The following is a 23,480-nucleotide window of genomic DNA, read 5'->3' on the forward strand; positions in this document are numbered from 1 at the left end:
TCCCAGTCAGGGAGGAAGCTCCTCCATCAACTTCCATTTCACCTCCTCTCTTGGATGCCCGAGAACTGATTTTTCTTGGCTGGTGCTACTGAACAATTCAATCATGATTTTTCTGAGTCCTTTATGCTGCCACCTTCGAAGATGAGTTCCACTGCTTCGGTGACGAGTGAATTGTCGCGGGCTCTCCGAAAGGCGCTTGACTTCGTCCCATCCGCAGCCCACATGTCGGCATTGATTAGGATACCGAACAAGAGAACTTCCGGCTCGAGAAGGAGGGCCATTATATTACAACACCTGACTGACGGGCCAGACAAGTATCGACTCCACGTTCCCGTCAGCGCGTTATTAAGCCACTCCCATGCTGCTCACAGCATGCAACGCAGTCGAGTTGATGCTGCGGCTGACAAGAAGCGCGATGGCGCTAGAATGAGTGCCATATTGATGCGAACTCTCCGGAGACAAAAGGGATCTGTAATAGCACATGTAAAGAGACTGTGAAATGCCAACAAGGTTTGATATCATAGCTCCTGAAAAGAACCCCACAAGTCTGATGGAACAAATCGAGACCCAGCTTTAGGTTTCTCACGTCTCGTTGCGTAGACCTCAATCTTCAGGTAACTTGAGAATTTCAGCCTAAGGAAAGGTGCTGGACATGTATTGAAATGTCTCCGTTGCCTCGTACGTGCTCCATGTACACGTATAGGGAGACTTGTGTCGATAGGAATTCTTCAGTCTCATAGGCCACCCAGCTGTTCTTGAATTCCTTCACCAGTTCTATAGTCGTAAAATACAGGTTAATGTGACAGTTTAACGGGCAGGTCGAGTTCGACTACAGCCTGATACATTGCAAGTGTCGAATTAAGCCTATCAAATACATTGCCTTCTGCCCAAAAGGGACATGATATTTTACCTCGGTAATCTGCAATTTGGATGTTCGCGTCAGAGATATTTACCAAGAGAAATTTCATGGCTGTAATATAAATATTGAATTTTCGCAACATTCTAAATTTTGCTTCCGCTTGCTTCGAGTACAGAAGATAAGTTCTTCAGTGCTTGTCTCTGCTGACTTACTATGCTTTGAAACGAGACACGTTCAGCCGTGGGATTGTAGTAGATCCTGGGCATCACATAGCAAATCTTCAAAAAAAAGCACCGCCCCTGAATGGTAGGAAGTTTGGTTTGGATTTGCCGGAAAGCGGGGTGAAAAGGAGGGGAAGGGTTGACAGGATGTGACTTGTTTGCGGAGAAGAGTCTGGTTGTCTCGGTTCAGATGTGGAGATGGTCGTCGTGCTGGTTTCCCGAGGCTGCACGGTGTGTCTCTTCCTTGTTCATGCATGAAAATAGAGTCACATAGAATGGAATGTTATTAACCTACCCCAGGTACACATCACCTCAAGGTTTGGTATCCGGCCAAAAGGGCTATCATATTGATTCATGCTACGCCTAAGTCACCGCATTTGCTCCGGATAGTGATGGAATAAAGTGATGTAATATTGTAGCTGAACCGATAAATTCTACTCTCTTGGTCATATTTAATGTAATTCCTAAACATAAAACTAGCAGTGATACCGAAATACACCGACAAGCCTGTGCCCAAGTGTCCCCTATCGGCTCTCTTCACCTCCACATATTGAGTTCGGCTCGCCGCATAACCTCAATTTCGTCCCAAACAGGCTTAAAGAAATATTTTCTAAATCTTCAAATAATGTTCAATATACTTCTTATCTACTATTATGCATACAGAAAGTCGTTAATATTCTGTATCTCATCAGATATTATGTGTAATTTGACCTACTGTTGGCAGCTTTATCCCTAGACCGGTCGCAAGTTCTACAAGATACAGTCCTCCATGCACAAACATATGGGGCGTCTACTTCCTTCCTTTAATGTCAATACTTTCAAATGACCCCCAGCATATTGCTCTGTTCTTTGTCTTCGGCTTCATAAAGACGTAACGGTCATGCACAAGGAAAGACCCGACCCCTTGCAGCCAGATATATCTTGCACTGTTGACGTCCTATTTTAATCACTTATCACACGCATCTGATCGATCATGGGGTTGAGTACTCTTTTTTTCAAGTTATCGCTACCTAAAACTCCCCTTCCACCTGCCGTTCTGCAATGTGAGAGATGTGTCTATAGACAACAAGCGTAGAAGTCTCGCCGGCCCGGGCAACAGAATTTTCCCGAGTAATTGTAGCGAAAGGATTGCAATATGCATGTACTCGGCCCGTTCTCCAGGTCTGAAAAGTCCAATTGCTTGACCCCACGAATGGACAGTGTCGTAATGCCAGCGCCATGTTGAGCCGGGAAGAATCTGGTCCTGGCTTTTGGAGACGTGAGTTAAGGCATGTTCATGGAAGAGAACAAAGAAGAAAGCTATATTGGGAATTAAGTTCCTGACTTGATATTGCAGGTGCGAGAGTTTACGAAACTGGCAATAGTTTTGATCAAAACTGATATGGAACTTCATCAGCCAATGTTACACGGAAATGGATGGTTACACAAGGGCTACGGTCACGAGACCTAGGGCAAAGTCCCTCACCGACTTCTTGTATTTATAGACACCTTTGGTCCCTCAAGGACTTGGAAAACCAAGGACCTTTGATACCAAAGACTGTTATTAGATGAATTGAGCTATTAGCTCCGAGCCCTCCTTGAGCCCTTGTCACAGCCAAATAAAACGCTCCATTTTGGTTAGCTAGTTTGAATTTTCGCAAACGACATCTTTTACCAAGACACAGAATTCAATTAATTAATTCACGTCACTCAAGGAACTCTCTAGCACAATTTGGTAGGAATGCTCGAGTAAACACCACAAGAAGGGACCCTTGTTGATTAGCAGGAATGCTCTCACCTTACTCGTGCAATAATTTTCTTGATTCGACTAGAAACTCTCCTCATTGGTATCCATGTGCGCCATCCAGGTCCCGGCGGCTGACCAAAGTTTCGTTCCTGGTTAGCGTCGACCGGCTTCTCGCTCTCGATGTCACCTCACTTCATGCAGGTTGTGGTGACGAGGTGGCTCAATAGCATGTTCACATTGGTCCGATGGTTGACGAAAGGATTCTCAACTTTCGCAAAAATCACCCGGTTCACATTGACGGTGCAACTAACTAGTCATCAGAGCTATTGACGCTCGCCAAATACGGAGATACTGCAACAATGGCCCGCACAAGCACATGTCGTATCCGTCCCACATGGGGATGCTTGCCTCTCGGTTTGCATTACTATTTAAAGGAGTAGTGATCCAGAGGGGTTCGATTGAACACCCTGGGATAAACAAGTCAACGGTTTTTAGTCGACCAGTTTCCAATTGACAGGAAGACCTGCCATGTTCTCCGTGTCCAACGTTCTCCGCCATCTCGGCGTGGGATGGCTTGCCACAACGGCTTTCTTGTCTGTGACCAAGGCTTCTCCAATGCCGGAGACATCTCCTCTAGAGGTTCGAGCTGCAGCTGGCGATCGCCTCGTATTTTGCCACTTCATGGTCAGTTGCCAATTTCCAATGCCATAGCAGTACATACTAAACCTATATCTCTAGATTGGCATTGTTGGGGACCGAAGCAGTGCATCAGACTATGACGATGACATGAGCCGCGCCAAAGACGCAGGTATTGATGCCTTTGCCCTGAACATTGGCGTGGATGGATACACAGACCAGCAGCTCGGATACGCATACGACTCCGCCGCGAAGAACGGCATGAAGGTATTTATCTCCTTCGACTTTAACTGGTGGAGTCCTGGCGATGCTAGTGGTGTTGGCCGAAAGATTGCCCAGTACGCCAGTAAGCCTGCGCAGCTTGTAGTTGATGGACGTGTCTTTGCCTCTTCCTTTGCTGGTGATGGGTTAGATGTTGATGCCATGAGGTCTGCTGCCGGTTCTAATGTGTACTTTGTTCCAAACTTCCACCCTGGAGAGTCTTCTCCCGATAAAATTGATGGTGCTCTGAATTAGGATGGTCAGTCCTGCCCTTATATGCCATGTGCTTTGCTAACATTCGCATCGCAGGGTTGGGATAGCAACGGAAACAACAAGGCTCCCTCCAACGGCCACACTGTCACTGTTGCTGATGGAGACAACTCGTATCAACGGTGGCTTGGGACAAAGAAGTATATGGCTCCCGTGTCTCCCTGGTTCTTCACCCACTTCGGTCCCGAGGTTTCTTACAGCAAAAATTGGGTCTTTCCGGGAGGTTCTCTGATCTTTGACCGTTGGAACCAGGTGCTTCAGAAAGGGTTCCCTATGCTTGAGATTGTCACCTGGAATGACTACGGGGAATCTCACTATGTCGGCCCTCTCAATTCCCCTCACTATGATAATGGTAATTCAAAATGGGTGAATGATATGTCAGTGATAGATGCGCCGACCCCAAAAATATTGATAGCTAACGCAGCTGCATCCTAGGCCTCATAACGGCTGGTTGGATCTCTCCAAGCCCTTTATTGCCGCGTACAAAGCCGGCGCCACCTCTATTAACAACTACATTCGAGAAGACAAGATCATCTACTGGTACCGCCGCACTCTCCGCACGCTCGACTGTGATTCCACCGATACCACTGCCGGACGTCCTGCAAACAACAACAGCGGCAACTACTTCATGGGCCGGCCCGACGGCTGGCAGACCATGGATGATGTCGTCTATGTCGTATCTTTCCTCACCCAACCAGGAACCATTACCGTTCAGTCTGGCGGTCAGTCCAAGACCAAAAACGCGCCTTCTGGTGCTCACATATTCACTGTCCCTGCTGGTGTCGGCCAGCAGAAGTTTTCTCTGACTCGCGGTGGAAACACTGTGCTCTCTGGCACCTCATTGATGGACATATCTAATGTTTGTCCCTGCGGCATCTACAACTTCAACGCCTACGTGGGCACTCTGCCGTCCGGCTTCAACGATCCCCTGCATCCGCAGGGCCTGGCATCATTGACCATTGGTCTGCATGTCAGTACTTGTGAAGCCAAGCCGTCTCTGGGAACCAATCCTCCAATTACCAACCCCCCTGGTGGCGAAACAACAACGACAACCACTTCACCAGGAGGTCAGCCTCCTCCCACTACTACCAGTTCAACCAAGCCTCCTGTCACCAGCCCGCCTGGAGGAGATCGTGAGTTCTCCCCCAAAATACTAGCTCCGTTGAAAGGGCTGTTTGGCTAACATGCAGTTTCAGAAGTTTGCACCGGCGGCACAAACGCCGACGGCGAAAGCGGCAACTATTCCGGCCTTTGCAGCTTCTCATGCCACTACGGATACTGTCCACCTGGCCCGTGTAAATGCACTTCGTACGGAAGTCAGATTTCTCCCCCTCCCGAGACTGGCTATAACGGCTGCCCGCTTCCTGGAGAGGGGGACGGATACAAGGGCCTTTGTAGCTTCTCTTGCAATCATGGGTATTGTCCTCATACGGCTTGCCAACGATGCTGAACGATGTGTATGGGTTATGGATAGTATATAGCATGGGATTAAAAGTAGGGGGGACTTTACTTAAAGCTACTAAGAGAATATAGTATGCGCCAATAATTGTCTGTACACAATGTGTACGACATACCCCTTGAGCTCGGAACTCATGGGTTCAATCAAGGACACTGAAATGAGCGGTGCATATACTTCAGAAGCCAATTAGTCCGACTAGGTCGAACGATTCCCGCAGGACTTTTTCTTCCAAGGTGAAGATCAATGTCATGGGCAACGTTATGTGTGGTGTCATGAAACGCTTGTCTATCAGATGGCTTGAAATGCTACGGAACGGCTTTCACAGCCGCAACACATGCCCATGGTCCTGAATTGGTTAATCAAGATTGGTAAGCTTAGCTACTCGAAAACTGCGATACCATTTCAGCTCACAGCCAGCATAGGTCGGGCGGATGTTACTGGCCCTGTCGCCTGTTGTGACCTGTCAAAGAAGCCCATCCTACGAGCTTACACATGCTTGAGAAGCAAGACGAAGGACTCGTCCATTCGTATTACTTCCCGGGCCCGGAAGCCAACGTCGCATCCGTGACACAGCTCCCGCGGCCAGTCTTACAGGTGAGACGAGCTGCTCAGCTGAAGGAGGGCAACGAGTTGGTTCAACAAACGGCCGAACAAACGAGTCGAATTCTATCACTAGCAACCAACTTTGTATGTTAAAAACACCGGACGACGCTTAACAAAACGAGAAATCCGTCTCGCCATGATGGCCCAACACTCGAAGTCTGCACATGATCCGGTGCATGGTACCGGACGCTGCTGCGATCTTTGTCTGCGTAGAAAGTGTGCAATCCTCTTCATGAGCGACGATATACATTTCCTAGTTTGATACAATAGACTGGTATGCAGCGGTAATGTCCCGTGCATGGCCTGTTCCATCCGCGGGATATCATCGTCCTGCGTCTATCCCGACAGCTACATTCCGCATCCTCATCACTTCTCGCCATGTCCTGTCCCTGCTTCTACCCCTCCTACGCAATATCAGGCGGTGTTCGAAGCCCAGACAGACCAGACACACGATAGTTTTGATACAGGGCATTTAAGCTGCAGCAACGGCTCGCATCCAAGCATTGAATCTCCTCTTTCGAACGTGTCGGAGGAGCCTCCACCTGGTACTATGCAGCTTGGCTCGGAAACGACAATATACGTGGATAGTCGGCATTGGACAACGCGCGTAGCCGACTTTCCAGAATCGGAGCAACGCTTGCGTCCAGATGATGCCTGCGCTGTGCCCGCTCTCCGTCCACACAGAAAAGATGAAATCGCACAAACCTCCGGTCTAGCACCGCAGCAACCTGTAGCAGGTGCGCTGTTGCTACATGGATCCCATTTGTTAACATCGAGATCGGAAATACTATCCAGGTTTCCGGAGCGTGCGGTGGCTAACCGCTTAGTTGACACATATTTCAACATGGAAGATTTGCCCCGAGGTGAGCATCATATACTCCAGCCCATCGCCATGTCATGCCCGCATCTTGAGTTCCACTAATCAGTTTTTGGAGGTAGTGTGCGTTCACTCGCCGAGTTTCCTGCAACAAGTTCGTTCCATCCTTCGTCTGCCTACATAGATGCCCTTTGCTCCATTTCCCTCGATGCTGACAGACACCGTAGTATCAACGTTTCTGGGATGATCCGTCGCAAGCCCCCTTGACATGGATCGCGCTTCTGTACGGAATCATGAGCTTCGCCGCTCAATCCCAGGCAGGCAGTCTAGACCAAGTACAGGACCCCTCGCTACCTCTGCCGTTTCTCGAGCAAATCGTCCAGTGTCTCGTCCTCGGCAACTACAGTCACGGGGCACCGTATGCCATCGAAGCACTCCTACACTACTTCGTCCTGGAGCGCATGAGGGCCGGAGACACGCAAGCGGAAACTTGGCTTCTGATGGGAATCATCCTCCGCCTAGCCCAGCGCATGGGCTACCACCGCGACCCTTCGCACTTCCCAGGCATCACACCTTTTCAGGGGGAGATGCGGAGGCGAGTATGGTCATGGTCCACGGCATAGACATCACGACCGCGCTACAGTTTGGGCTGCTCCGAATGATCAACGATAATCACTGGGACACCACGCCTCCACGGAACCTCTTTGACCATGATTTGCAGGAGGATAGCACAGTCCTTCCGCCGTCGAGGCCGGAAACAGAGCAGACCACCATGCTGCACATGATTGCCAGAAACAGGTTCTTTGTCGTCCTAGGTGCCATAGCCGACGCCAGCATGAGCGCATCCAAGACAACCCACGCAGAGGAAAGGAGGCTACTGGAACAACTCTACGACGTATATGACTCCATCCCACCAGTTCTGAGATATACCTCGCTATCGGACAGCCTCAGCGATACAGCATCCCACGATATTCATCGCATCATCCTCATGGTTCTGTTTTACAAGGGTCTGATAGTTCTCAACTGGCACCACGTCAGGCTGATAAACATCAGAACAGTGTCGAGCGCAGGGGCTACAATGGCAACCACCGCAACCGAGGAAACCAAGAGCTCTTACCGAATCTGCACAACCGCCGCGTTGAAGATGCTGGAAATACAGCACGAGGTGGAGAAGGAGGTGCGTCCTGGCGGCCGTCTCGCGCCATTGGGGTTGCGCTTCTCGGCCGCTTACAACCACGAGTTTCTGATGGCCACGCTTGTGCTCTTCACGCACGTGTACGGAATTACTAATAGCGCCCCGACCAACTATTTAGATGATGACGAGAAGGCAGAAATGCATGAGATGGAGGGTGTTCTCAGGCGCGCCCAGCGTACATGGAGTCTGCACAGTGCATACTCCAAGGAAGCGACTACGGTCAACAAGTTGCTAGGCAAGCTGTTCAGGATACTCGACAGCCCTAGCTGCGAGGCGGAGTTCGTGGATGGCCACGCAGACGATGGTTCTACAGGTCAACTGGATGGTCTGGACTGGGGTTTTCTTGAGGAATTTGGCTTGCTGACGCATTTGCAGGATCTGAGTCGTTACAGTATAGGGCGCTGAGGAGTTTTGCTTCTCTACATCGGCGGAATTTTGAAGAAGTTGGGCGAACTGCTTTTGGGAGCAAGATACATGTGGTGTTGTCGGGAAACAGAGGAAGCGCGTGAGAGCAACATGGGATGTAGACTGTGTTGTGAGCGCATACCAGCAGGTAATTCCAGTTTATGGGTTGGGTCAGAGCCCATGCCTATTCGAGAGACACGGGTGAGAATGGTGCGAAAAGGACACAAACAGGCATTACGAACCCGACCATGTCTGAGGAGTAGCACAATCTTCAACGAGAGGTCTCTCACATGTTCCTAGATCAGAAACAAAGCCCAATCCATGAATTAACTAATCATCTGCACTAGACACATGTGTACAGTCATAACAAATTACCCTTCCACCCATCAAGCTGCAATAGACAGGACATCCACGCCATCTTGAATGTGCTTCTTGGATGGCATCTTGTTCAACCTCATCAACTCAGCGCTCTGCGACATGAGCGGATCCCTCCCCATACTAGCCATGGCCACGACCGTCTCGCCCTTGGTGTAATAGGCAACAAACTTGGCCTCAGCCGGATCGCCATCGACAACCACGTCGTCCCATCCATTGGCGGTGTTTCCGCAATATCGCATCTGAGCACCCAGTGCGGACCAGAAAATGGGAATATTCAGGGGTCGGTTCTGAGTTGGGTTCACAATATGGTTGGCGACGTGGCGGCCTGAGTTCTGGGCGACATTCCAGTGTTCAATGCGAACCAGCTTGCCCTCGCCCCCGGGTCCTGAATATGGGTGCGTGGCAATATCTCCAATTGCGTAGACATCCTTGAGGCCAGAGACCTGGAAATTCTCATCCGTCTGGACTGATCCATCCTTCTCGAGGCGTAGGACAGGGTTGTCTCGCAAATAGTCTGTGGCAGGCATAACGCCGACTCCCAGGATAACGAGGTCGGCTTCCAGTTTCGTGCCGTCTTGAAGAATGACGGCACCAACTTTAGACGGATTCGACGGGGATGGTTCTGCCCTCTCGATGCCGCCTCCCAAGTGGAACTTGACACCCTTGGATTCAACCGCCTTTTGTATACCGGCACCAACTTTTTCGCCGAGGACACGCTCCAAGGGAACCTTGGACATGTCTGCGACTGTGACAGTGTTATCCTTGCAGATGGCATTGGCGACTTCCATGCCGATGAAGGATGCACCAACAATGACAACCTTCTTGCCCTTGTCGCCAATAGCACCGACAATGGCTTTGACATCATGTACATTTCGCAATGTAAAAATGTTTCCCAGCACGCGGAATCCATTGAGGGGTAATGTTCGAGGGATTCCTCCAGTGGCAAGGATCAATTTCGTGTAGGAAATATTTTGGCCATTCTTGGTGGTAACCTTGCGCTCTCCAAAGTTGACGGCAGTAGCTTCACCTTCCACCCACTCGACGTTGCCGCTCTCGAACCAGCTTTTATCTCTCCATTGCAGCTTGGAAAGGTCAGTCATGAGGGCCTTGCTCAGTTTGGGTCGATCGATGGGATAATAGCCCTCGTTTGAGATGACGGTGATGCCACCAGTGAAGCCCTTTTCGCGCAAGCCCTCGACAGCGCCTAGTGCACCAGACCCCCCGCCAACGATGACTACCTTTTCGTCTGCAGTAGGAGGACCGGCGCAGCTAAGGTTGGGCTGCCTTCGGGAATTTTTGATTGCGGATTCGTCGCCAATGACATAGACGGCGCCATTGCGCTCAATGACTTTGAAAACAGGCAGGGCGTCGAGGGCCGGAGCTTCTTCGACGTCACCAGTGCTTGTGTTGAAGCAGGCTACTCCGTACAACGGATGACAGATGCGATCAATACACGAGATACCAAGCGGTGTCAATTTGATCAGAAGAAGGTTTACCTACCGCCATGCCATGGGCATTTGACTCGGCCATCAGCAGCAAGGACGCCTTTGGCAAGGGGCGCCCCGTAGTGCGTACATTTGGCACCAATCGCTCGAATCTGGCCTCCAGTATTGACTAGCAAGACCTTGCCGCCATCCACGCCCTCGACCTCGACCTCCTGCTTGGAGCCGGGCGATAAGGAGAGAGAGGTCAAGTCCTTGAGCCTGAATTCCTGCGCCATGACTCTATGGAAGGTCGAGAAATGTAGTGATGGGATGTGTGGGATGTTGAGAAGGGCGCGACTAGAACAGAGAAGAGAGACGATGCGGGGGTTGCTGCGTAACATGTACGAGGGCGTCTAGAGATGCGTTTGAGTTGGTGGGGAGAGTGAGGAAGCGTGACGGTGTGCTATAACGACCGGTTCAAGCAATCGACGATGGAAATGGAGGTAAGTCAAATGCAAGTATCAATCTAGCGGGAAAGGGGAGATAATTCTGCGATCAAAACTCGGGCGGGACGGGAGGTGACGGACATTACTAAGGGAGGAGGCATCGGGGCGAGAGCGGCTTAAGCGGGCGCTTTACGCTTCCAGATTCGATTCCGGTAAACAGCTCCAAGTCGGGCCATGACGGTGTGCGGCGCCATTGGTGCATCTTGAGCTTCGTCATCGAGTTTCAAAAGCAGATGCGGGCGGAGCGCAGGGACCCTCATTCACGATGTGATGACAATGGCGTGATGCTGACTGGCTACGCAATGTGTGTGGTCCAGATGTCCGGGATGGCGACTTGGCGGGGAAGGGGCTACCGTTCAGTGATGTCATTTGAGGGCAAGTGCGATATGGATTATCCATCCAACAGACGCCATGGCTGCAGTCAACTAGTCTGCATGTGGTCTTATCCCGGCAATGAACAGCTAGTTATTCATTAGTATTTGCATTGCCTACTTATATTATATACAGCCAAGGGACCACAGTAACATCAATCTCGCCAGCTTGTGGTTGCGAGAGCCGACCTCAAGCGAAATGAATTGAACACACCAGACATCCTGACGGCAACTTCACCGCAATTCGGCATAGATTGTTATGACTTTTGCTTTCAAACTGGGCCATCTCATATCTTCCCCATTCAATTGTCCTCGTTGGTCATGAAATTTAATTCACTTTCGACACGTAATTTCGTAAACCAGCATGTATTGTCCACCCAGTCATGCGAAGGCTCTAGTCATGCATCTGTAGGGATTTTTAAACTATTCAAAAGCTTGATGCCAGATGGTACTTGCTCTAGTCCGCTAGTCGATATCCTACGCCTCTATAATGCTGATTCACTCGAGTATTTAGCCAAGACTTGCATACAGGCGTAGTCTAGAACGCAGAGCATGTCAATATAGAAAACTTGAAAATACACTAATGCCACTGATTTAAAGGAGAGAATGTCTTTATATTGCTTTACCTGAAAGCTAGGGGCTCTTTTACTATCCCATACAATGTTAAGTAGAATCCCAGTCACAATGAGATACTCGATAGCCGCAAGTACTTGTCACCTTGGGGTAGTATGTGCCGTGATGTGTGCAACACTAATCTCAAAATCTTGGTCATGACGATATGCATGCAATGTGACAACCTCTCTTGGTACGTGTCAAAACTTGCTGCATCCAAAAATGAGTAATAATTTTATAGCATGGATTTTGGGGCATCTCTTTGCGCTGGCATCACTTGTACACCTTCTTTCTGACGGTGTTGATGTTTAATTCAAATCCTACCATATTGACACCTCTACGTAATGGTTATAAAATTGATCAATGCATATTTTTCAATAAAAAAGTATGATTCAGGCCCTGTTACCCCCGTTTATTGAGCACCTAAAGCATGTTGAATAGGAGCTGCTCTTCTGCACTCAATCATTAAGCCAGGACCTGTTGGGCCTGCATGCACAACGCCAACGGCCATGTTCCACCACATTTTGAGCAAGCAAATGAATGAGGATGGTACATGATGTAGTTCTCTATGGCATTTTGCATGCAAATACCACAAACTACGCCTAGTGTACTTGCATCAAATTAAAAAGGAAGATGAACACTCAGCCAGCCACAATGCATGCACGGGAATTCGTAGAACCATGAACTGCCCTATAGCTACGACTTTCAGGAAACAACTGTAGATGTTAAGAGGCGGGGGTGCGAGTATTACTCATGTGAGTAAAATCGACAAAGGCTGCAAGACACTGTACCTACCTGTCAATCGTATATTGTCCTAGGTCGTACTTTCGTGCCCGAATAATATTCTGACCATTATGCGTGGCTTTGTAAACAGTAGGCAGTGAGCGACTTTCGTAAGTAGAGGCTGCTCGTCGTGTTTGCTCTCTACTGCAACGCCGCCACAAAAGGCTCTTTATAAGAGCCGCCTGATATTGCAAATCGCCTTAACATGTCAGAAATACCTTCAGCCTCGGCAAATTCCCAAACATAGCCGTTACTGATCTCTGTTTCTGCTGCTGGGAGGAATTTTGTCCCTTTTCAGTGACTGTCCCGTAGACACATACACATTGCCCATAAAACGAGCTCTTCATCTTTCTTTTCTTTTTCTCTTTTTAGGAGTAGTCCTATACTAATCCTAGGGCAAATCATAGAGAGCCGCCTCAGACATCGAAACCGTCGTCGCACCCATACTTTTTCAGAGAGTGACACATCCTCACCGACGTTTCATCGCAGCGGGTTCAGCCAATCCAGCGTCATCAGAGCTCCAATTCACTCTTGACCGCTTTATAGAGAGGCTTCGCTACTTGTGTGCTCCTACATGGTATGCAGCATGCAGTTACAACCACGATGCCGGTTGGATAATAGTCAATTACAAAAACACCAATGTCAGACTTGGCTGGTGATAATAAGCGAAACGATGTCCAACCTACATGGGCTAGACAATTTGAAATTGGGAAAGGCAATGAACAAAAGGAATTTTTGGTCACTTGTGACGCACGTCTCGGTGGGCGAGACGGGTCAACTGTCCCCGATGAGTAGCATCCCAAGCTGTTGTGAAGCAACTTGCTTAATCGGGAGGCCATTAGTAAACATACCGCGAAAGATGCGTCCGATGAGTCTTTCGCCGCCAATATATAAAACACATTTGAATGTAGATGCCTGACAAGGTGGGACATGACGTAATTACCTTGCAAGCCAAATAGCTCGCCGGGTGCTAGCAAGCGGCTGAAAGCTGCATCACCGGCACCGGGAACACCGCTGACCGATGCAGGACCACACCTTGCAGAGTCTCGGCATTCTTCTGGCCTATGGGGTAAAACTAAACTATCCATTAGATCAGCCATGTTCCGTGAAATAAAGTAAGTTGTCGATGAATATATAAGCCCATGGGTTACCCATCAGCCCATGATGTCTTGTCATCCCCATACAGCAGCACATATCATTTTGCCTGAACGCCATCTTCTAGTGTCGTTTCACATTTGTATTCAAGCCCAAAGCCATCATGACAGCTGTCTCTGCCATATTCGATCCGGCCATGCCGGATGAAACGAGCATTAGCCTCTTCTCCAGCACCTCCACGGCACAGCTTTCCGTTGCCCTGAAGAACGGCACTGATGGCCCCGATCCAGACGTGAAAGCTTTCGGGCCCAGTGAGAGTGATTACGGAGGCGTTATCGCACAGCAGTCACAGTTAGCCTCGGGTTCGTTTCGTGGTTTCCGCGTTGTTGTTGCGGCCACCGTGCCGAGAGCCGAAGGTCGCCCAACCACTAACCAGATCTCCATCGTTTCCCCTGTATACCAGGGGCTTGCTTCCAATACGTTAGAAAACAAGAAGATAGCAGTCTCCAACTCTGACACATCCGCCTGGATATACTTTTTAGAGTGAGTACAGCACGTCAAGAGTCCTGCCCAGCGCAGCGGAATCCCCTGGATGAATGCTAACTTTTGTCAATCTCAACTTCATAGTGGTACCAAGGATCAAGTGAGGTTGACGGAATTCAACTTTTCAACAGGCAACGTTACGTCTTATATGGACGGCGCAGACGTTGCGCTCAATAGCTCGCTCGGCGCTTGGTATGAGCCGGCAAGTGACGATCGCTCTGTTGTCTATCAGGAAGTGAAGAATGGGCGTCTGAAAGAGTTTAGTGTGATAGACCGGGCTAGTAAGTTCTCGTGCTGGTCGATGTACACTGTCTGCTCGGCTTCATAGTAACCATCTTTCCTGGAAGCCCATAACATTGTCAGCACGAGCGATGCAAAGGCCGGCACGTCTATTGCCGTGACGAACTACCAGGGCACAACTTACTTGTATTACGCTGACACGTTGGATAATGTGCGACGAGTGACCAAGAGCAACGGACAATGGGGTTCCTCCCAGATAGTACGAGACAGCCCTGCCAATTGGCGACAATCAGATAGCTGTTGTAACGGCTAATGGCTTCAACCACATATTCTATTTGGCACGCGACGATACAGTTGGTTCCCCCGGTTTCTCACACATCGTTGAGGCAATATAGAAGGGTGTGGCGGAGCGAGGGCCGGGGGGCGCTTGGTTGGCAAGCACGCACAGAACAGGAGCTCCAACTGCTTGGTTCATGAAGCGGATAGACGAATGAACGATTCAACATTGTCATTTTGCAGCAAAGTGATGGTGCGCTGTGGTTGGTGGCACCGAACGTGGGCTGTTCTCCCCACCAGGGTTATGGTTGTTGTCAGGATGGACGAAGAAACAAGCCGGCAAGAGAGTGAAGCGCATGACGTGCTCTCATTGCCAACTAAGAGCCTAGGTACTCCGTTACCCCGTTTCTTTATGCAATACAATCGGTGAAACCCATTCCGTGTTACTCAAACCCCGCGAACGGGCACGTTGTAGCTTGCCAGACCGTTTTCCGTTCATCATGGCTATAGTGACGCATCACATGGTGGCCGCGTCTTGAGCGACGCGCAGACGTTGGTGAGGATGCTCCGAACTCCTAATAACAAGTCCAAATATGTCTGTTAATATTGCTTGGACTTGGCCCGGTTGGGATTTATCCATTTTTACCCACTTGGGTGGACATCTGGACATCTCGAATGGGAACAAGACCCGCAGCTCGTTCGCGTTTGTTCCACACGGCCGGTTGGGAAGGTTTAAAACGAGACAAGCGGCATGCGTGACGGGACGAGGCGCGAAGTAAAAACAATGTGGCGGCATGAGGTGGTGGTGACTTGGGGGTTGGGACGAAGAGGAAGAGGAAGACCGCAAAATGCACCAGGCTGGTTGGGCATGGCCATGCCATTCGTGTGCTGTTCTACTCTGTCTGGATCTTGTCGCATGGCACTTTTGACAGTTCGATTGTTGTTGAATCTCGAATCTTGGGTCGTTTAATCACCTTCATGTCCCACGGTTCAATGCCAACATGTTCGAACCCCACCCTGCATATGTCTTGATGTCTAGTCCGAGTCCAGATTATCCACTTGGCGCCCAACCTTCACTCCACTCAAGCTCGTGACTCTAAATGTCCGAGATGCGTCCTAGAGTCCGCGTCCAACCTCTCATCCACTTCACCTAATATTATTGCATATCTTTGGCCGCCAGGAGCGCTTTGCCATATCTCCTATCTTGGTGCTTTTTTCTTTGGCTTTCTTGTCCTTTTTTTTCCTCCGCTGCATTACCGTGCTCATTTCCGCTCCATTCCTCATAACCCACTTGACACTTCGACACGCAAAAACCATTCGAGACCGACTGTTTGACTCGGTATCACCAGCAGCTTCGTCCTGTCGGCGCGGCCCTCGCTCGCATTTGACCTTTTTGACGCCCACCCGCGTCCAGACGCTTGCAACTGCGGGTCTGATTCCCTTTCGGCCCTGGACCATGGTGATCGCGACCGCATCATTCTCTGTGCCGTCGACTTCATCCGACGACGCCCAGCCTCGGCGTCGCTGATGCGAGAGATCATGGCTTCTCGATCTCGAGCCGCGACTCCTGACCTAGGCATCCGCTCGCGCGAGCGTTGTCGGGATGCATCTTCGGCCCTTCACTGCTGCTGCGGGAGCGACGAGTGCATGCTCTTGCGACGCAACTGCTCAATCCTTGAATCCGTCGAAAAAGATGTCCACATCGCTGCTCAGCTTGGCCAGGTACGTCGTCTTTGTACGTCTAGGGCTTGTGCTACCCTCGACCTTGCCAACTACTTCTTGCCCCAGCTTTTTTTGCTTTGCTTTCTTTCCTGCCCGTCCCAAGACACGCGAGCTGCGCGTCTGACGGGAGGTGGAGGTCGGTCTCGCCTTAGCCGACTAGGAGCATTCCAATCCTTCTTTTGCGTTCCATGATGAACCGGCTTTCCCCCTTCTTGACTTGAACAAGCAAGAAAAAAAAAACAACAACGCGCCTGGCCACTTATAGCACTCTTTTGCAAACAATAGTTTCACCATTCTTTCATTTCCTTTCTTGTCTGCCTCACCATATCTCGTGGGTGTTTTCTTTTTTTGTTTTCCATTTGCCAGCATGGCTCTTTGTGTCTTGACAATTCCATGACTTCGTCACTGATATTTGCCCTCCAGGCTTTATTAGCACGGCATGAAGCCTACATGGCCGATGCCGAGCGAGAGCGAGTCGAACTTAATGCCCGTATAGAGAGACTGGAAATGGACAAGCGCGGGCTTGAGGCCGAAAACGAGAGCAGGATCAACCAAAACCGGGACTTGCTTGAACAACTAGAAGCCCTCAATAACACCCTGAGCGATTCCGATGTCAAGATCAAAAGTCTCGAGTCCAGTCTCCTATCCTCGCAACAAACCGTCCGCCTACTCGAATCTTCCGCTGGCCGTGCTGCTGATGTTGAGCGCCATCTCGCACTCCTAGAGGACGAGCAAGAGAAACTGCTCAGCGAACTCCGCAGCTCCAAGGAGGATGCTAGATCTCACGCTCAGCGCTTCAAGGAAGCGCAACGCGGCATCCTGGATATGCAGGATCAGCTGGATCGTATCGAAGAAGAAGCCCGCCAGGAACGCGAACGTCATGCCGAAGTCATTGAGAGAATGGAGCGACAGCGAGAAATCGAGAAACAGCTCGACACGGCTGCCGGGCGGCTTAAGGGTGCCGCTGCTACCAAATCTCTACAGGAACATAAGAATGGCGGTAAGATTGTGGGCCATTTCGTCCGAGATCTGTTACAGGACAATGCCAACTTGCAGCTTGGAATGGCCGAGTTGCGGGAAATGCTCATCAATTCAAATGACGAGATCCAGTCGTTGCGGGACCAACTCATGCACCATCAACCGATGCCCCCTGACTCGAGCAGAGCATCAACACTACGGGCGGAGCTAGAACCTTTACTTGAAGCACCTCCTGCTTCCCAGGAACTGCATATCCATCACCACTACCACGTATCATCGAAGCACGAACCCCGGAAACCTAAAAAGAAGCGACAGGGACTTCTTCCTGGCATTTTCACACCGCCAGCTGCGTCGGCCCCATCATCACCGCGAAACTCGGGCAATTGGGGGGGCCTCACGCCTTCTCCGACTGCCCCCGCTCTGCTCTCCCGCGTTCCTGCGGGCGAGACAACACCTACCATGTCGAAACCTGCGCGGGCCTGGGGTGGCCACTCTCGAGCAGCATCTGAATTCTCGTCATCTCTACCAAGCTCGCCACAAATACAGCAGAACGGAGTCTTTGACTCTACGTTCACTGATTCGGACCCACCCACGTCTCCAGCAACTAGTTTTGATCCCATGTCCCCGACCTGGCGAGCTGCCCACTCCAAGAGACCATCCGTCTCCTCAACAGTCAGCTTCCAGTCACTTGCGATATCACTGATGGACTCTGTACCAGACACGCCTCCCTGTGGCCCAGCAAATCATCCGCGCTATACCAAAGAGACTATTGAAGAAGAAGATGAGGAGGAGACGAGTCTTCCTCCACTAAATATACCGACAAAGCCGCCATCACTTACGTTGGAGACAGCAACGCCTACAGAGGACTCATCCCCTGCCGAAGATACGGATTACTGTGCCGATGAAATGATGCCACGCCCTCGGTTGCATCGCGTGTCATCACACGAGTCCATCATGTCCCTATCAGGCGGCCTTGACATTCATACCTTGAAATCGAGACCCAGCCAAATGACACTGCGGCCACTTGGTGGTGTTGAAGCCGTCGTAACGGGCGTTATTGCCCGACCTACACTTTCAAGGACGCCATCGAAGCGCAGTGACGCAACATTACGAGACCACTTTGCTGGATTTCACACTCCGAGGGCGACTTCTAGTCCAAATGCTGCACGATTGTCTAGTAGTCCAGCTACACCCCAAGGCAAGTTGGGCAAATGGGTAGGATGGCGTCCTTGGGGCGGTAGCAGTCCTAGTCCAGGTTCATCCCCCTTGTTAAAGCCCGAGAACAAAGCCTCAGAGAAGGACAAGGAACCGCATCGACCCCCTGGAATTAACCAACCCGGCGCAATACCTGGATTCCAGCAATATTGGGCTTTACAAAAGCGTAAAGGAGCTCCAGCGCAAGTCACGGCCGAGACTATTGATCGCGAAGCCTTGACAGAAGTGTTGCAGGAGTAGAGGCTGCAGTCATTGCCACAAAACAGTAATAGCAACATTTAAAGTATTGGCGAATACACTGAACTTTTAGACCCAAATCATCTGGGAGGTTGGGTTATACAAGGGAAGGGGGACGAGGCAGTGTGCAGCATTTTTGAGTGACGAAGGCATGAGGGAGTACGTTTCATCTTATGGCGTTGGGAAGATTGTCATGATTATATTTTGAGCGTACTGCATCTTGATTGGCGAAGTAGATACCCTGGCCGAACCAAGGCTCGTTCTTTTGTTAGATTTTACACCTTGAATACAACGAGTACAACGAGTTCAGATGACTACTTGCGTGAATTGTAGAATAACAATTGTGCATCCGCCTTGGAATGAGATATATCCGTTTGAATAGCTGTACAATCGTTGGACATGCTTGATACAATGAGCACCATGGGCCCCGTATTGTAAGGCGCTTCAGTTTCGTGGCAAACGTCTGATGCACGCCAGGTGATGCATGCCAAAGTCAGCCAAGGTGAGTACTGTCGCACAGTTTGTAAGGCAAGTAGATTACTTTCTCATGGCAGCGGGCGTTTGCCTAGGAATGCATGCATTCGCGGCAACGGGGGCTCATTTTCACGATAGGGGCAAGCGTGGCGAAATTCTGTCAGTCTTTTGGAGTGAGGTTGAGGACCTCTAATGACACGGACGATTTATCTGGGGAAATAAGAGTGCCTCCCCTTGGATGTGCGTGTGTCTGTGTTGCCGGTTCGTTGTGTTTGTTCTTTACTTGTATTGAGGGAGAGGAAGTTTCTTCATTCCCCGAAATGTCTTGGAGTTTTTGGGGCGGAATGGTTCAAGAAGACGGTAAATGAAGATTGACGGGGCGGGACCACAACATTGAACCTTGGAACAAACACGGGAGGCCAAGTTGCCCTAATCGAGCACGGTCAATAGCAGCGGCACATACGCCCGGGGAGAGACGCGGAACCTCGTAGCACAGACTGGGCGGTGCTACTCTTGGTGCAGTCCTGCGTGGGCAGAGTCCTTCGGTCGAGGCACACAGAGCCAGCTGATATTCATGCTTCCCTCTGTCTGTAGCTTCTATTGTATTTGTGGTAGAAGACTATTGGGGTTGATGTGCATATATGCCTTGATACTATCTATAACTGTTATTTTTTTTTTTTTTTTTTTTTTGAGGGAAAAATACATGATTCCACTCCTCAAAGACTGCCTATCCAGCATTACAAGAGAACGTTATGAACGTCTGAGATGTTCGCAATGACATACTTTACTGAGGGTATCTCGCGATAGCCTTTGCCGGCGCGCGCTGTGATGAATCACCAATCGGCTAGTGTGTCTGACGCATCGTGATGCGTGTACTCATGGTGTCTTGCGTGGTTAGTTACGGTTCCCTGGCCTAGGTACGGCCAAAATATAGTGTTACTAGATGCCCTCCATTTAGCCCATTTCTTGATTTTTTTTTATTAAATCAGTTTATAAGTTAATAATATACTTTACTATTAAATTATAAAAAAAGGGGGGGCTAGATAGAGGGCATCTAGTTACACTATATTTTGACCTAGGCCAGGGAACCGTAACTAACCACACAAATAACATACTTTATAGAGTATTTATATGCATCCGGAGAACTTATGGCCTATTAATGCTAGGCCAACTCTATCATACTATCCGAAAAACATGGGGCGTACTACTCGCCGCCGGAAAGATAACCTGCGGAACAGCTTCTACGGTGGGCAGATACCGAGTGTACGCAGATTTCAACTCTTCTGGATCATGTCCGCGTTATTCCTCAAGCCAGCTCTGCGCTACCTTCTGGAGCTCTGAAATAAAGATCAAAAGCATCTGCCTGGGTCGCAAATACATCTGCTCACTCAACGCGAACCATCAATGATGCCTCTCCCGCTACTACCAACGAGTGCGAACGCCAGGCGACTGCACAATGCTAAGAAATACCCCAATTCTACGACTCTCAGGGTGAAGTAGGTCAAGAAAGCATATGTTAGCCTCTGCATTTGCATTACAGCGCAGGGAAAAACCAAGGGTTAAGAGGGAAAATCTGCACCGAGGCTTGGGAGACGCCAAAATGCACCAGCCCATCTGAAAAGCTCCAATCCGTGCCTGCATATGCGCTGCTCCCTCTCCCTCTTCGTTCTAAGCCAAACCTAGGCGGTATAAAACTCTTGAGCAATATTTCATAATCCCAGAGTTTTAATCTTCACCCCCATGGAAAAGCTGCCGCAAGTCCTCGTCCAAATTAGTAGTATGTGGTTGAGAAGCGTCCTTGGTTGTCAAAAGTCACGGAAGCGTTGAACTTTCCAGGATTCGAGGCAAAGTCAAATTCGCCTGGGAAAGCAGAAATAGACTCGTAATTGAGGGCCTCGCCAACCTGACCTCCATCATTGACAACAATCTTTCCTTTAAGCATGGGCTTGAGCGTGTACGTCTGACTAGGATGTGGATTAAACTAAAACAGCGCCATGAGTAGAAGCAGGAGTGACAAAGACGAAATAAACGTCACTTACAGAAGCCACTGGTATTATATTTTTATGTTCATCAAGTTTTCCCAGTCCAATAAGAACTGTTTGATCTCCCTCTGTGAATGGGCCAATCTAGATTTGGTATGCACTAGGCCCAGCACCATCTTCCAGGACTTTCAAAAATTGATGGGGGGTCTTCAAACACTTCTGCTCCGATGGATACCTTGACAGAATTCCATGTCAGTTTCCAACTTGATGTAGAATGAAAAGATAACTCTTACTGCCTTTTTTTCCCGTCTTGGCCCAAATTCACAGGCAGCACTATGCCTCCTGAAACTCGAACCCCATCGCTCAGAGGCTCCTTGGTTGGCCTTGCCCCTGAATTAAGATGCGTCAGTTCCCGGATAAATTAAATATAGTAGATTAAGAAATCTCGGAAGTGCCTACATGCATAGAAATCTGCCGTAACCTCCAAGCTGCCCTGGACACCTACACCTACCGAGTCTGTTAACCAAATGCTTCCATACATAGTACTATCATTGTCTGGCATAGCCGCATAGGATTGTCCTGGTAGAGTACGAATGGTTTTCTGCTGGGTGACTCATTGTGGATGTGGATTGTGTAAATGGTAGACACTTTGATCAACCAAAGATGAATCGAAGAATCTGCTAATGTGAAAGAGGGAAACCAAGGATGTTGTTACTCAAGTTAGGCACGATGGTATTATTGAGAGAAATTTTGACGGTCAGATGGCCTCTATTTATTTAGTTGTTGAATGCCGCCAGGTAGACCTTTGTGACTTACTTCAAGTACTGACGCAGCATTGTTTTCTTTCTTCCTTTTATTTTTTTTTATTTTTTTTATTTTTGGCAGCAACACCAAACCTGTGACAACCGACGGCCAGACCCAGGTGAGACATAGTTAGGCCTCGTTTCCAAAAGAACACCGGTTTGTGGATAGTGTGAAAGTTTTCATGCTAGACAGCTACAGCACCCCAACCCCTTCTCATATCTCGAGTGGCTAGGATTCAGGTCTTGGATGCAAAGAGCTGTTGTGGAACTTGATACGTCACCTAAACCGGCCAACCAGGCAAAAAGCGTGTTGTTTTCTCTTCTACGAAGTACCTGCAAGCCTGTGATCTGACTTGACGCCTCGGGGGATGCATATAACTCCAGCCACTGCCAAACAGACGTATGTATCGTCACAGCAGGTATGAGTGATTTTACTTTAACTTGCAGCAAAGAATAATACGAAATATTCTTTTTGCTAGACCCGTGTGTCAATCCATCTATCCGTTCTATGTCTACGGCGACCAAACCCAGATTGTCCGGCTGAGATGACTGGGAAGTGCGGAAGAGCAGGCAAGTGCTTAATACAGACGGTGAGAATCACAGATATAATTGCTGCTGCTATCGTAAGCGAGACAATAGTGCCCAAGTCCCTAAATTTGAGGTTGCAGTTACACCAACATTCCAGGCGCATGTCTCGGCTCAGCGAGCATCTGCCAGCAACCTTCCCCTCTTTGAATGGTTTTCCTAAACTCATGGAGGTGAAGATTCTCACTATGCCACTGCGTCGCTGGGCCAATGCCGTTGAAGAGAACTACGCTCCGTTGCTCGGGTTGATGGAAAGCAGGGCGAGTCGGCTTCCCGCCGATGGTGCTGCTTGGTGATTGCAAGGTGGACAGTGCCTGCACCAGCTGGGTCCATGCAGACGACAACTTAGAGATGTTAGTATTGGAACACACCGGTGCGTAATGGGTGGCATTTGAATATGCAGTTGCGCTGCCTAATATGGCCGTTCCGACACGCATGTTTGCCACAACATGGTTTAAACCGAACGACAACCTTGGCACCGGCGGACCAATCCCGATATTGCCGTCCGTCCTTCAGCCCTGCGATCTATGCCGATATACTTGAGCTTTCTGGCGCCCTTTTATACTAGACGAGGCCGGCTCACTGCGCCGTGAAAGTACAGAATATGCGCCGCCCGAGAGCATGGCTACTCAGACTTTGTAGAATCAAGGCACAGATGGGCCTCTCTGTCTGAAACCAGTCCAAGTATGCCAGCGGAATAGGCAAGTCCAAAGCGGCGCTGGCGGACTATCTATCAGTTCTCCCATGATTTCAACTCAGCATTTCAGTCACTAGGCACGATTGAGCGCTTCGTTCAAAACACAA

The 23,480-nt window shown here is 49.6% G+C and overlaps 8 protein-coding genes across 9 annotated transcripts; 6 read left to right on the forward strand and 2 right to left on the reverse strand.

Annotated features, from left to right (window-relative positions):
• Positions 1-3,334: 3,334 nt before the first annotated feature.
• On the forward strand, positions 3,335-3,958 carry J3458_014318 (uncharacterized protein; the record flags this gene model as incomplete). Its single annotated transcript, XM_007812621.2, has 2 exons — positions 3,335-3,490; positions 3,545-3,958. The coding sequence occupies 2 exons, from the start codon at positions 3,335-3,337 to the stop codon at positions 3,956-3,958; spliced, it is 570 nt and encodes a 189-aa protein (XP_007810812.2).
• On the forward strand, positions 3,882-5,580 carry J3458_014319 (uncharacterized protein). Its single transcript, XM_066120493.1, has 3 exons — positions 3,882-4,350; positions 4,409-5,106; positions 5,170-5,580. Exons 1-3 carry the CDS (start codon positions 3,980-3,982, stop codon positions 5,421-5,423), a joined length of 1,323 nt encoding a protein of 440 aa, XP_065974326.1. The 5' UTR covers positions 3,882-3,979; the 3' UTR covers positions 5,424-5,580.
• Positions 5,581-6,879: 1,299 nt separating this feature from the next.
• On the forward strand, positions 6,880-7,475 carry J3458_014320 (uncharacterized protein; the record flags this gene model as incomplete). The annotated part of the gene is made up of 3 exons (XM_066120494.1): positions 6,880-6,898; positions 6,975-7,006; positions 7,080-7,475. 3 exons carry the CDS (start codon positions 6,880-6,882, stop codon positions 7,473-7,475), a joined length of 447 nt encoding a protein of 148 aa, XP_065974327.1.
• Positions 7,476-7,510: 35 nt separating this feature from the next.
• Positions 7,511-10,953, forward strand: J3458_014321 (uncharacterized protein; the record flags this gene model as incomplete). The annotated part of the gene is made up of 1 exon (XM_066120495.1): positions 7,511-10,953. The coding sequence occupies one exon, from the start codon at positions 7,511-7,513 to the stop codon at positions 8,450-8,452; it is 942 nt and encodes a 313-aa protein (XP_065974328.1). The 3' UTR covers positions 8,453-10,953.
• aif1 (Apoptosis-inducing factor 1) lies at positions 8,155-11,032 on the reverse strand. The gene is made up of 2 exons (XM_066120496.1): positions 10,331-11,032; positions 8,155-10,247 (listed from the first exon to the last, which is right to left on the reverse strand). Exons 1-2 carry the CDS (start codon positions 10,653-10,655, stop codon positions 8,839-8,841), a joined length of 1,734 nt encoding a protein of 577 aa, XP_065974329.1. The 5' UTR covers positions 10,656-11,032; the 3' UTR covers positions 8,155-8,838.
• Positions 11,033-13,406: 2,374 nt separating this feature from the next.
• Positions 13,407-14,492, forward strand: J3458_014323 (uncharacterized protein; the record flags this gene model as incomplete). The annotated part of the gene is made up of 2 exons (XM_007812623.2): positions 13,407-14,164; positions 14,249-14,492. The coding sequence occupies exons 1-2, from the start codon at positions 13,785-13,787 to the stop codon at positions 14,490-14,492; spliced, it is 624 nt and encodes a 207-aa protein (XP_007810814.2). The 5' UTR covers positions 13,407-13,784.
• Positions 14,493-15,492: 1,000 nt separating this feature from the next.
• On the forward strand, positions 15,493-19,137 carry J3458_014325 (uncharacterized protein). Of its 2 annotated transcripts, none has more exons than XM_066120498.1 (2): positions 15,493-16,733; positions 16,826-19,137. In XM_066120498.1, the coding sequence occupies exon 2, from the start codon at positions 16,853-16,855 to the stop codon at positions 18,833-18,835; it is 1,983 nt and encodes a 660-aa protein (XP_065974330.1). In that variant the 5' UTR covers positions 15,493-16,733; positions 16,826-16,852; the 3' UTR covers positions 18,836-19,137. The 2 variants fall into 2 exon arrangements, with proteins under 2 accessions (XP_065974330.1, XP_007810815.2); XM_007812624.2 differs by having other exon boundaries at positions 15,493-16,402.
• Positions 15,827-16,138, reverse strand: J3458_014324 (uncharacterized protein; the record flags this gene model as incomplete). Its single annotated transcript, XM_066120497.1, has 1 exon — positions 15,827-16,138. One exon carries the CDS (start codon positions 16,136-16,138, stop codon positions 15,827-15,829), a length of 312 nt encoding a protein of 103 aa, XP_065974331.1.
• Positions 19,138-23,480: the final 4,343 nt, after the last annotated feature.

Source organism: Metarhizium acridum, assembly GCF_019434415.1.
Source record: "Metarhizium acridum strain ARSEF 324 chromosome Unknown scaffold_320, whole genome shotgun sequence".
Lineage (NCBI taxonomy): Eukaryota > Fungi > Ascomycota > Sordariomycetes > Hypocreales > Clavicipitaceae > Metarhizium > Metarhizium acridum.

Bases quoted from the DNA above. Each gene is read 5' to 3' on its own strand.
- J3458_014325 (XM_007812624.2), top strand. From the start codon at position 16,208: ATGCGAGAGATCATGGCTTCTCGATCTCGAGCCGCGACTCCTGACCTA. The intron at 16,403-16,825 runs GTACGTCGTCTT...TTTGCCCTCCAG, and splicing joins TCGCTGCTCAGCTTGGCCAG to GCTTTATTAGCACGGCATGA.
- J3458_014319 (XM_066120493.1), top strand. From the start codon at position 3,980: ATGCCATGTGCTTTGCTAACATTCGCATCGCAGGGTTGGGATAGCAAC. The intron at 4,351-4,408 runs GTCAGTGATAGA...GCTGCATCCTAG, and splicing joins TCAAAATGGGTGAATGATAT to GCCTCATAACGGCTGGTTGG. The intron at 5,107-5,169 runs GTGAGTTCTCCC...ATGCAGTTTCAG, and splicing joins CAGCCCGCCTGGAGGAGATC to AAGTTTGCACCGGCGGCACA.
- aif1 (XM_066120496.1), bottom strand. From the start codon at position 10,655: ATGTTACGCAGCAACCCCCGCATCGTCTCTCTTCTCTGTTCTAGTCGC. The intron at 10,248-10,330 runs GTAGGTAAACCT...TGTACGGAGTAG, and splicing joins CAAATGCCCATGGCATGGCG to CCTGCTTCAACACAAGCACT.